The sequence below is a fragment of the Aegilops tauschii genome, chromosome 4 (assembly GCF_002575655.3).
Source record: "Aegilops tauschii subsp. strangulata cultivar AL8/78 chromosome 4, Aet v6.0, whole genome shotgun sequence".
NCBI classification, from domain to species: Eukaryota; Viridiplantae; Streptophyta; class Magnoliopsida; order Poales; family Poaceae; genus Aegilops; species Aegilops tauschii.
In genome coordinates this window covers 77,620,803-77,633,023 of record NC_053038.3, presented here as the reverse complement: position 1 = coordinate 77,633,023, position 12,221 = coordinate 77,620,803, and the positions used below count along the sequence as shown (strand labels likewise).

The window sequence follows — 12,221 nt, the reverse complement described above, 5'->3', positions numbered from 1 at the left end:
GCGCGACACTTGCAATATAGAATGCCAGAGGGAATATGCGGAATGTAAGGAAGCCGCAAAAAAAAATACCCTAGTCGGCAGCCAATGTGCAAATAGCTCATGACAGTATACCAATGTCGATAGTGATTCTATCATGCAAAGTATCTGGAAGGTTGAAATATTTGCCTTGTCATCATCATCAAAAGCAACGACTTGACAAATGTCAAACACTACTGCCCATTAGGACAGCCTCAAGAGTTCCGTGTCCACAAGCCAGATACTCCGCGTGCATGCAATTCCTACTTGTCTGGTAAAGGTTTCACTCACAAAATAGTACAGACTGGACAGAAATATATGTATGATACGACAACACAATGTGCGCAAATCTGTATTTTACTTGGAGTTGCAACATATAATGAAGCTCTGATTGTCACTGGCAAAAACTGATGAGCACTTCATGTGTGCGTCATCACCTAGATCCAGTTATGTAATATACATCCCCTGTCTGCACTTCATCTATATCAAGTTGCGTTTTCTACAGAGTTAACTCGTTGCTGGAGTTATCTACTCGTACTAGATAGTGGTTAATGTCTATTGTCTTGTAACCTACTCCCTCCGTTCCAAAATAGATGACTCAACTTTGTACTAACGTTAGTACAAAGTTAGTACAAAGTTGGGTCATCTATTTTGGAACGGAGGGAGTATATCTAAGACTCCGGGGGAAGGCCATCCATATGAAAAGCAGAAAGCCTAACCCTAATGTCACCTGGCTGCCATCCCAGTCAAGCCTGTGTTAAGAGACTTCCCCACTGATGAGGAACCAAGCCAGCAATCTAGACACGAAACACGTTCAAACAATATGAGATTGCACTGGCCATGCATCAGAAGTATCTGGGTGTGCAGTCTCTTGAGGAAAAAGATTCATCAGATGTGATGTTACTCGGCTATTGATCCGCAGTGTTGAATATCTCTTCAGATTCCATTGGAGATGACCAGTAACGGAGTAGGGCTTCGACTGTCAATCGTCGTGTGGCACTCAACATTGAGATGAAGAACCGACAGCCATCAATCTTATACTCCTCCAGAGGATTTCTGTGCCCAAAGCTCCGGACATTCACCTAGTAAAAAGTAAAAAAAATCTGAGTCAATGATAGAAAACTGGTAATCAAAGAGTCTAAAGAGATTGAAATTACCGCAGAACTAAGCTTGTTCATGTTAACTAAATGGTCCTTCCACAACATATCAAGTGTCTTCAGAAGTGCTTCCCTCTTCAATTCAACAGAGTTGCATGATTACATAAGAATATGTGTTGACTTGAGAAAAGGATAAAATGGTCATGACGAAACACATATAACTTGTCAGGTAATGCCAAAGTTACATCCATTATGCATTCCCATGACGCCACAATCAAGATCCTTTATTTGTAACTATAATCTTATGCTAGTTGGTACTCCCTCCGTCCCATAATGCAAGACGTTTTTGCAAGCTAACATAGTTTGCAAAAACGTCTTACATTATGGGACGGAGAGAGTAAATAATATGGTTTCACAAACAGAACTTCACATGATAAAAATGAATGGGAACTTGAAATAAGAACAGAGTAAATGCTATGCAGATTGCAACATCACTAGCAAAGTACCCAAGAAAGAATATGACCTTGACCTCCACAAAGAACACATAGGTCTCAGTGGGGCTTTATCCCCTGACAAGACCACATAAACATATTCGTAAGAGAAGCAAACCTCAATTCCCCTGATGTACGCATCATGATGACGGGACTCTTGCAGCACTTCCAGGTAGGTAGCTATTAGAAAATCCCCAAAATATTTCCGAAGAAGATTGACAATGTTTGTATATCTCCCTTTCCTGGATTTTTATCACATAGATGAAGTATAGAGAAACAATGAATACCTGAGGGTGAATGTGTAACACCATGTTGAAGAAAAACATATACGGGATTACATCACAACTTACTTTGATGTATCATCAACACACATGGCAAACCATCGCATTGCTGAAGATGTTCTCTTACGAATTCCCCTGAATGAATTAGGTGGCACTGGCATGTTTGGGAGAACAAAATTATCGACCTCCACAGAGCCATATCTAAGTATTTGCTCAAGTGATGATTGTAGGTCTTCCTCTTGGGTCTCCTTGAATGTTTCTGCAGAGTATCTCAAAGTCAGAAGAGTTAACTGCATAAGAACATGAATTCACTATATATTTAGGCTTATTACCTGTCAGCAAATTTCCGCCTAGACTGGCAAGCTCATCCAAAAGCTTTGCCAAATCCCACGTCTTAGGTGGCTGAAATGAAATGTAATCAGAACAGCTGACATATAGCACACCAAAAGGAAATTCTAAAAATGATATATAAAAATCAGGGCAAGATAAAGTACCTTCTGGGGATCAACATTTCCCAGAATAATTTCATCAACTACAGCTTGCATGTACCTAGTAGCATTTCAACTGAAGTCATGTAATTGGTGGGGTAAAAACTTTCAGAGATAAATGATTTAAGTTTAAAAACTGAATCATCTTGTATAAAGAGGAATAGATAGCTGGATAGTGATGATGATAAGGTAAAAGATGAACATTCTGAACAAGATCAATATAAGATTTTAGCATCAGATGGAAGGGGTGTCCTAGGAAACGCAAACTGAACTGACGAACAAGGAAAAGTGATTTTAATTGAGACAAAAGCGAGCATGCAATCAAAGAAATTATGACCTATCAGGGCAGTGCTCGAGCATCAATGCATCTCATGTTCACAGGAGCACAAGACATGATAAGTAAATCCTGAACTCCTAAGAACTCACAATTAAATATCAGCATATCATCTACTACTTAATAATATGCTTCTGACAAGTTACCCTGAATCCGCATAAGCAATAATGTATTATTTCTACTCTTAAGACATTATATAAAATAATGTTGTATCTTAGAATATGTTCGTTACCTCTCATTTGAATTTTTTTATTAGATAAATTTCAAATTAAGGATGCCAAACTTACTGGAAAATTTGTTCACTGCAGCTTTCAGAGTCACCTGATAATATCACCTGCCTAAGGCTATAGATGTGCTTTCTTTGGACCTATCAAATATGAATGATACTCCATGAACAAGGGAATTCAAGAAATGGAGAAATTACATTAACCAATTCAGTATTTAAACCCTGACGTGTATGAAAATTGAGCTGCGGCAGTAAGAACTAAGAACAATAAAAACAGTAACCTTTTTCATTTAGATACAAACATCATGGTTCAAATGAATCAAAGGGCCTTAATATCAACGGTATTCTGGGGTGACCAGTAAAACTTTATAAAGAACAAAACCAAAAAATAGCTGGATATTAGCATAACGGTCAGGGAATGAAACAACAGTATAGAAGTATAGCAACTGAGAGAAATTATATACCTCCAAGACTTCATCAAACTCAACAAGATTTTTCCTTATGCCAAAATAATACTTCTCTGCATTGATTTGAAGGCCTAGAAGCTGCATTTTGAGAAGTAATGCATGTAAACAAGAGTACAAGACAATACACTGTGATCCCAAAACAAAAGGTATCAATGTTAGCATATCAACAAATGTAATCTGACCTGTTTTACAACAGCATTGCTCTCGATCGCTATGTCTTCGCCATCTGTTATCCTTGATATTAGTCTCACGGCCCATTCTGTGTCCAAATTAAACTTCCGGAACATTTCATCTTGTAAGCTAGTTGACCAAAGTTAGAGACACTTAGATTTGTCAAGTAAAAGGATCATCAGATGCTACAATAGCTACAATAGTTTAGTGTTACACAAGTGTTTTTTGTTCAGGAACAGACATACCTCACCATAAACCGTGTGGAACCAGGATCACCTTGTCTGCCAGCTCTACCACGTAACTGCGGAAAAAAACTTGCAGATTTTATGCAACTGTGGCAGTACAAATTTCATCACACAGAACTATATTCTCAGCAAGTTTTTATTCAAAGAATTGACAAAATCCACTATTTCAACAAGACAGACAACATATTGCATCAAAAGCACAAAGTTTGCATGTGATGCTTTTGAAGAACTCTGGCAGCCATGAAAGAGATAGAAACAGCACACAAATAAAATGAAAATTGATTTATTTACAGTAAGATGTACGTAATTAACAGAACGGAATAAGACAGAACTTAATAGATTCTGTTTGCAATTTAATGCCAGTTGATTCTATGTTTATGTGCCCACGTTAAGCAGCTTATTGAAATTATTTCCCCCCAAAGATAGTCCTGGTAGCTAAAACTTATTTAGTTTCAAATCACATCTGACAAACAAGCCTAAGCATCATGCCTAACGGAGTGTACCCTGCAGCATCAAGAGTGTCTTACTTGGTTATCAATTCGACGCGACTCATGCAAAGAAGTTCCTATTACATGAAGCCCACCTAATGTCTTCACCTCAGCACCCTCGTCAAAACAATGAATTTCGCAATCCTTTAAGACAGTGGCATAAGCAAGTGCTATTGCATCACAAAGAGGGTACATCTCAGTCACTTCAGCCACACGCTCTTGTAGTTTTTCCAAGCCAATTGTATTACTCATTTCAATTGACTCCATAACAGCGGATTTCGCCTTCTGAAAAGACCATTCATTGCTCTCACTTTTGTGAACATATTTTGCTACAAGAATACATGGGGGAGTGAGCCACGCAATAAAAAAACCTTGTTACAGGTTATAGAACATACAACCACTGATAGTCCAACACTTATTACTAACCCATGATTGCAGCTTTGGCAAGCAGAGCTAGTGACGATGGCCCGAGTTTTATCTTGGAAAGACCCTGACAAAAACCGAAAGGTGACAGTGAGAAACACATTTGGAGTCTTAGGACGGCTAAAAACTCACAAAAATAATCACCTTGTGGGATGTGGACTCCCCCTCAGTTTCGACATCTGGGGTGTCGTGCGATAGAAATGGAAGTACATTGTCTTCTACAATTTCTTTTGCAAGCATCTACCAAGAACAGAAAAGTGAACTGATCAGGCCCTGGAGAGAAAAGTCTCTACTAGCTTTCTGCTTTCACATATATATACACGAAGAGAGCTATCAAGAGATGAGATTAAATACCCAAAAAAAAGAGAAGAGATTAAATACTAACCTTAGGGTTGCCACCTAAAATGATGTCTGTCCCTCTGCCTGCCATGTTCGTTGAAATTGTAATTGCATGTTTCCTTCCAGCCTGTGCAATTATCTCAGCTTCTCTAGCAGCATACTGCCGAGAACGATTCAATTAGCTCCAAACATGGAAGAATAAGTTAAACTAAATCAGGAATTTACATACCTTTGGTCTTGCATTAAGTACATTGTGAGGAATATTACGAGACTTAAGAAGATCCGACAGGTATTCTGAACTCTCAACACTGGAACGGGTATATATGCCATTAATTCCAAATGCCACAAACGTACCACATGCAGAAATTAAATTACTGTAAAATCAAGTGTTCATGCCCATGAACATTGAATGGTACCAACGGGCGAGGTAATTATAGCGACAGCCCCCATAAGATTTAGAGAGATTTTCTTCCCAGACAAGTAATATGATTTCATGAATATTTTGGTTCCTATGATAAAGGTTCATTGATTGGTATCCTATCCACTCCCTCTGCAAAATGTAGGGCCATATGTTGACTGATCAATTTTGAACTTTGACCGTAAATTCTGTACACTGTTTTATTGATAGCTACAGAATCACAATCACAAGAAAGTGTATTTTTCTAATGCGAATCCAATGTTATCAAGTTTATATAACATACCTCATGCATTGTTGGCTTAATTGTTACTCAAAGCATGGATTGGATAGTTAAAATGCACCCTACATTCTGTAACAAAGGGAGTATAGTTTAGATAGGTTATTATTGCGATTGATTATATTCGTATTGTTACGTGTCCACTTCATAAGGAGAGCATCATTACCATTACTAAGCAAGCAAAAAATAAACCCAAGTTCCTGAGAGAAAAGATTATTTCTTCCTGCCCCTGTGGTGCTCCCAGCCTACTTGATCCAAGGACACCTCAATCAGGCCCGGTCCATACCCAAGCAGACAATTACACAATGAGTCAATGACTTTTGCTGCGAAAGTTGCTAGCTTTGATAAAGGCCGACAATGTCAACATAATGGCCGACTGACAACACGATGGCACAATGATTGGCATGCAGGAAACTTTGGGGAAAATGGCGTCAGCATAAAGCGACACAAGCAAAGCGTGCCGCTTTGCCGTGAGGCCCACAGGCACTTCAGCAGAAACCTCTGTTTTTAACATCGCTGCTCCCAGTGCCAACTATGCTACTGGCATCTCTCCACTGTTAGAGCAACTCCAATAGCTCCTGTAAAAGTCATTTTATGTGGTGACCGTAAAATCTAGGGGAAGTTGTCTAACACCAACTTTTCTCGGTTCCTGTAGAATTTCTTCCCCTAAAATATTTTTTCCTGTTTCCCATTAAACAGAGCTGGGCCCTGCATGTCAGTGACACGGCGATTGGGAGCGTGGCGACAGCGGCCGTAGCGGTGTGGGACATGGGAGGCGCGGCAGCGGCGGGGTCGGCCGAACATGGAGACATCGGCTGCTGGTCGGGCAGGAGCGGTTATGGCGCTTGCCGCGGTGGTTGTGGCCTGAACGGCGAGCTGGTGGCGGAGGAGGAGAGGGGCGACGATGGTCGGTCACGGTGGAGAAGGGCGGCAATCAGCGGTGCCAACAGGCGCGGGCGCGGAGGACAAGCTGTGCGCGGAGGCGGTGGGGTCCAGCGACTGGATAGGAGCCGGCGGTGGTGCGCCGACGTCGGAGGTGATGGCCGGCGCCGCGGAGATCTGGTGTGCCGGCGCCGCAGTGGCGTTCCGGTGCAGCGGCGCGGCGACAGCCCGGCGTTCCACTCGTGAAGTTTCAGGCAGTTTCCTGCCCGCCAAAATTATACAGGAAGGTCATCTTCCCATAAACGTGAGGGAAGTTGGGCGCAATTATACGGGATCCCGTAAAAAAATCAGGTTTAAGGGAGCTGTTGGAGGCCTTTTTTTGCCTCAACTTCTCGTAAACTGTAGTTTTTTTAAGGATACGGAGCTATTGGAGCTGCTCTTAGTCCGTACCTGTGCAGCTTCTCCTCATTCTATGATACCAGCGCGCGGGAAGGGGAAAGCGAGCCCATGCGGGGATGTTTGCATGCCTGACTCTGCTAATAAACACAACGGGGAGACCTAATTGCAGCCCGACTCGTGAGAAGATTACGGGTGTTCGCAGCGTGCTATTAAGTTCTCAAACGAATGAGCGATTTACCGGGGGCAAAAGTGTCCGACTATCGGCAAATTTGCTAAGCGCGAGGTTGCCTTGGACCTTGTTCTTTGCACAGAAAATGTCACGCCCTCCTTCTGGGAATAGAGGGAGTATTATGTTTGGTAATATGCAATGCAGTGCAAACCAGATTTCTTCTAGGTTGCAAGGAAAATATACCTGGTAGTTCCAACCAAAACAGGACGGCCCAATTGAAACATAGACTCTACCTCTTCCCGGACATATTGCCATTTACCCCTTAAAGTCTACAAAACGTAATAGTAGACATCAGATGTTTTGTCATCATAAACAAAGGAAAATACTGGGTATGATCTCACTTCTCAGCGGCCTTACCGCAAAAGCTTGGATAGGTAAGTCCACCCGTATATTTGGCAGATTTGTGGGCACCTCAATAACTGGCATCTTAAACATCTTCAGAAATTCCTTTTCCTGCAGAACCAGTATATGATCATATTAGCGGAGCATAAATAATATGAACATAGAAACTATCCAGGAAGTGGTCAAGTAGATATCGTACCTCTGTCTTAGCAGTACCTGTCATCCCGGAAAGCTTAGGATAAAGCTTAAACAGAGACTGATACGTAATCTGAGCCACAATTACTGAGTCTGCCTGATGAATTGCAATTAGCATTGCATACAAGAAACTGTCAAACACTTTCACAAACAATGACAAGACTAATAAAAGAAAATTTATATTAGTTCATATGTACAAATTGCAATGGGTAAGTCAATGATTGCCTGGATTTTGAGGCCTTCTTTTGCTTCTACTGCTTGATGAATACCATCAGACCACCTCCTTTTGGGTTCGACTCGACCAGTAAGCTGGAGAAAAAAGTTAGGAATATAGTTTCAGAACAAAGTCTTCCTAAATGTGCCAATGTGCAATTGTAATGGACTAATAGGCAGTGTCAAATATAGGATCATGAAGATCTTTTGCATGAGATAGAGCATGGTAGAGGCGATAAAAACAGTGGTACTTTTCTCAGGTTACTAAATTGAAATAGTGCAGCCCAGCAGGATCAGAATGATAAAAAGAATGGACCTTAGTCAGGTAGAAAAATGATATATTAAACACGAGAAATATTGAGTACATCATATTTCAGCTTCATGTGACCATGGTAATAGCCTTACATAGTTTACCCCAAAACAGAATAGCATGCACTGGATCCATTTAATAGCTAGTGGACTGAAGCCAAGTAAGGCATGCCATATTTTTCGATGTTCTATCTAGTTTCAAGGATTGCATGATCCACTGAGCTTGTGGACTGAAGCCAAGAAGAGGACTACCATATGTTCCTATGTTCTATCGGGTTTTCAAGGAGTCAGTAGGTGGGGTGGGGTTAGTAATCAAGGATTATGATTGACTAGTGCACCGACAGAAGATATGTAATATCATCAGAAGATATGTTGTAGCAAAAACAAACTGCTGTGAAGCTGAACATAAGCTTACTTGTATAATTATCAACAGAAAAAACGTTTTGGATCTCAAATAAAACATGGAATGTCCGTCTCAGTCCACTATCTAAAAAGAAATGAACTAAGTCACCCTATATAAGTTCAAAAAAAAATCACCCTATATGGCAAATAAGCAATTTTGAAATTGATATAGTACCTCATTAATTATGAGAGCTTTTCCATTCCTAACAATGTACTGTACATCCCTTCGATAGAACTCTTTGGCCTTCAATGCATTTGTCACAAATCTGAAGCACTCGACAAGTTTAGGGTCAGAGTCATGTCGCATGTCCAAGTTGCTAGTAAGTTGGTCGCACCTCACATGCGGTTCCATAATTTAACACTAATTCTAAACAACCATTTGGATATACAGTGAAAGGAGGGAAGAACGTGCACAAGTGACAAGCAACCAAATGGAAAGACTACCATGGAAGAACTGTGTTGTTTCTGGGTTGCTGATAGGCAAAAAAAATATTGAGGGAAAAGATTGCATTTATATTAAAATATCATCACGGTCATTACAATCAGATAGCACCAGCAGCGCCAAATCCCGTGGTAGTTGGCCCATATAGACAGTCCCCCCTACCACAGTTGTTGCCATCTCTCCCGTGGCAATTTTAATACTTGAACAGAACTGTATATTAAATGTTGAGTTGACTGTCAATAAATCCATAGAGCAGAATAGCTACACTGAACAGAAAGCTACAAAAGAAATAAACAGTGATGGCACCTTGCAGACAAAAGCTAGAAAAGAAATAGACAGTGATGGCACCTTGCCCACGGATCATTCTCATCCCACAGATCATTGGTCCCAAGAATCATCTCAGCATAAGTAACTCCATCCTCTGTTAGATCTATATTATTGCCCTTCAGTTCTACAGTATAATGCTGCAGAAATAAATCAAAATAATGATTATAAGTGGGAAATATTAGTAAACCATGACCGTTGTAACTTTAATTCAAGCAACATGAAAATACTCACAGCACCCTCTATGAGAAGATCTGCAACTTTAGCAGCAACTGGATACCGTGCTGCTTCTCTATTATCCTAATATAGGATAGAAAAGGCTGGTGAACATCTTGCATTTTGACAGGCCAGGCATAGGAGGAACAGGGTTAGCAAAAAAAATAGCGAGGAAAACCTCTCCACTTATTAACAATGGGTTTCTTCCTTCATCTATAAGCACTGAGTCCACTTCATCCACGATAGAGAAATGGAATGGTCTTGGCCTATCAAATTGTGTATTACGCAGAAAATTAACAAATAAACAAATCACAGCTCTGAAAAAGTGAGAGGGAACAGCCTCGAATGTACCATCTCATGACTAACTGTTCTTTCTTACGTGACAAGTTGTCACGAAGATAATCAAATCCAAGCTCCTGTAGGTTATGAGCAGTCTTTGAGAACCTATATATATTGGGATATCACCATAAAGTACTACATAACCAAGATAAGCAGGTAAAGGGTTCATTAACAAGTATGGCCGCAGCTCACAGGCAGATTCTCGTAGAAGATTCAAAGACAACTTATTTTATTATTACTTTTAATCTGAAATGAAGACAGCTTTAACATATAATACCAAGTTGCAAGAAGAAGAAAGGTCCTCAGATGAATAGCCACTATAGAACTATCTAAAAGTTGTTGTTCTACTGAGCATCTTACCGAGTTATTAGTGTATGTAATGTCACACATATAGTTGGCTCTCCTCTCATCAGACTTCATACCCGCCTATGCATATGCCACAGATGAAAGAGTGAAAGAAGGTTAAATGTTTGCCTGCGATCATACGTTTCTATAGAAATACTGTAACAGCGCAAAAACTAACTAGTTCCAAGCAAGAACGATAAGGGAGTCTAGAAAGTATGACAACAGCATTATGTAGAAGTACACCTGAATTAGACCGACAGTTAGGCCAAGAAAACGATGAACGCGACCCATCCATTCAGCATCTCGCTGTGCCAGATAATCATTTACAGTCACCACTGAAAAAGGATTACAGTGCTTATAAATGTGAAGAAGTGGGACCAAGGACATGGATGCCTGACTAGGGTTTAACAATGCAAATGTGGAAAGTGGATCAAATCAATGTATAATATCAACAAACCAAGGACATTGAATAAGCATCTTTGTTCGGATCAACAAACACAGGCAAGAAGAAGTTTATAATCCGAGTAACAAAAATATCTTATATATACTCATGCATATATTATTGAATAGTATGATTTTAGCAAACTACGGTGGGGAATATGGTGGTATTTAAGAACAAAAGAACGAGCATGTGCATTGCGCTCATCCATGCACAATGCCATGATAGACTCAATGGTACAGTTTAACTCGGAACTTTTGATTGGCAAAACGCAAATAATCTAAATGCATACAGTACCATGAACTCCATCCCCAGTCAGTGCATTGAGATAAGCTGCCAAGGTCGACACGAGTGTCTTCCCCTCGCCGGTCTTCATCTCCGCAATGCACCCATCGTGGAGCACGGCACCGCCAATAATCTAACACAAAACATGAGTTAAACGAAGCTCGATCACCCCCAAACAAACTCGTGCATTACCTGAACATCCTAACAGAGCAAAGCTTGTATACCTGAACATCAAAGTGCCGCATGCCGAGCGTCCTCCTTGCCGCCTCCCTCACCACAGAGAACGCCTCTGGACAGGAGCAAACACACACCAACGCATCTCAGACGACAGCTCGAAGGGAACGCTGCAATGCAACACTAACAGGAACAGGAACAGCAAGGGGACCGACCTGCCTGAACGTCGGCGAGCGTCTCCCCGCGGCCCAGGCGCGCGCGGAACTCCTCCGTCTTGCCCTTCAGCTGCACGAACACATAAATCCATCACCCACACAACTAAAAGAAATCGGGAACCAGGAATCGTGGGTGGGGTGTTCCACGCGGCACGCCACCTGTTCGTCGGAAAGCCTCCGAAGAGGCGGCTCGAGTGCGTTGACGGCGGAGACGAGGCGGTAGTAGTCACCCACCACCCAGGCGTTGAGGCCGCATAGGTCCCTCCATGAACCGGCCTTGGCCGCACCGGCGGTGGTGGTGGGCGAGGCTGAGGGGGACGGTGACGTGGCAGCGGAGCAGGACAAGGGACGAGGCTTCCTGCAATTGCTCTTGCGCTTTGCTCGGGGAGTGGCTGTGGAGTTGGGGAATAGGCGGGGCGTGGGGGCGGGGAGGAGGTGGAAGGAGGGAGGGGAGGAGAGGGAGGCGGCCATGGAAAGCGTCGAAGCGAGAGACGAGGAAGAGTGCAGGGAAGAGAGGAGGGCTTACATGTGGTCCCACGAGCTACAATAATTTGGTGTCTAATAAGAGGGGGCCACACCGTCTCACATTAATTATACCCGTCCGATCAAGCAATCCAACGGTTAAGAGCCAGGCTTCCTTTTTTCTCTACTAGCAAAAGTGTCCGTGCGTTGCAACGGATGAATAACAAAAAAATCATAAAATTTATAGAC

The 12,221-nt window shown here is 41.7% G+C and overlaps 1 protein-coding gene across 1 annotated transcript; it reads right to left on the bottom strand.

Annotated features, from left to right (window-relative positions):
• Positions 1-356: 356 nt before the first annotated feature.
• On the bottom strand, positions 357-12,017 carry LOC109735127 (protein translocase subunit SECA2, chloroplastic). Its single transcript, XM_020294333.4, has 30 exons — positions 11,670-12,017; positions 11,511-11,580; positions 11,346-11,410; positions 11,134-11,254; positions 10,641-10,732; positions 10,413-10,478; positions 10,065-10,129; positions 9,892-9,979; positions 9,732-9,797; positions 9,522-9,637; positions 8,907-8,997; positions 8,033-8,116; positions 7,812-7,904; positions 7,628-7,723; positions 7,454-7,539; positions 5,295-5,373; positions 5,112-5,225; positions 4,871-4,966; positions 4,730-4,793; positions 4,343-4,632; positions 3,816-3,871; positions 3,582-3,699; positions 3,397-3,477; positions 2,994-3,073; positions 2,379-2,433; positions 2,217-2,286; positions 1,954-2,143; positions 1,722-1,845; positions 1,173-1,247; positions 357-1,097 (listed from the first exon to the last, which is right to left on the bottom strand). The coding sequence occupies exons 1-30, from the start codon at positions 11,979-11,981 to the stop codon at positions 924-926; spliced, it is 3,177 nt and encodes a 1,058-aa protein (XP_020149922.1). The 5' UTR covers positions 11,982-12,017; the 3' UTR covers positions 357-923.
• Positions 12,018-12,221: the final 204 nt, after the last annotated feature.

Bases quoted from the DNA above. Each gene is read 5' to 3' on its own strand.
- LOC109735127 (XM_020294333.4), bottom strand. From the start codon at position 11,981: ATGGCCGCCTCCCTCTCCTCCCCTCCCTCCTTCCACCTCCTCCCCGCC. The intron at 7,540-7,627 runs GTAAGGCCGCTG...TACGTTTTGTAG, and splicing joins TACCTATCCAAGCTTTTGCG to ACTTTAAGGGGTAAATGGCA. The intron at 1,098-1,172 runs GTAATTTCAATC...ACTTTTTACTAG, and splicing joins TGAACAAGCTTAGTTCTGCG to GTGAATGTCCGGAGCTTTGG.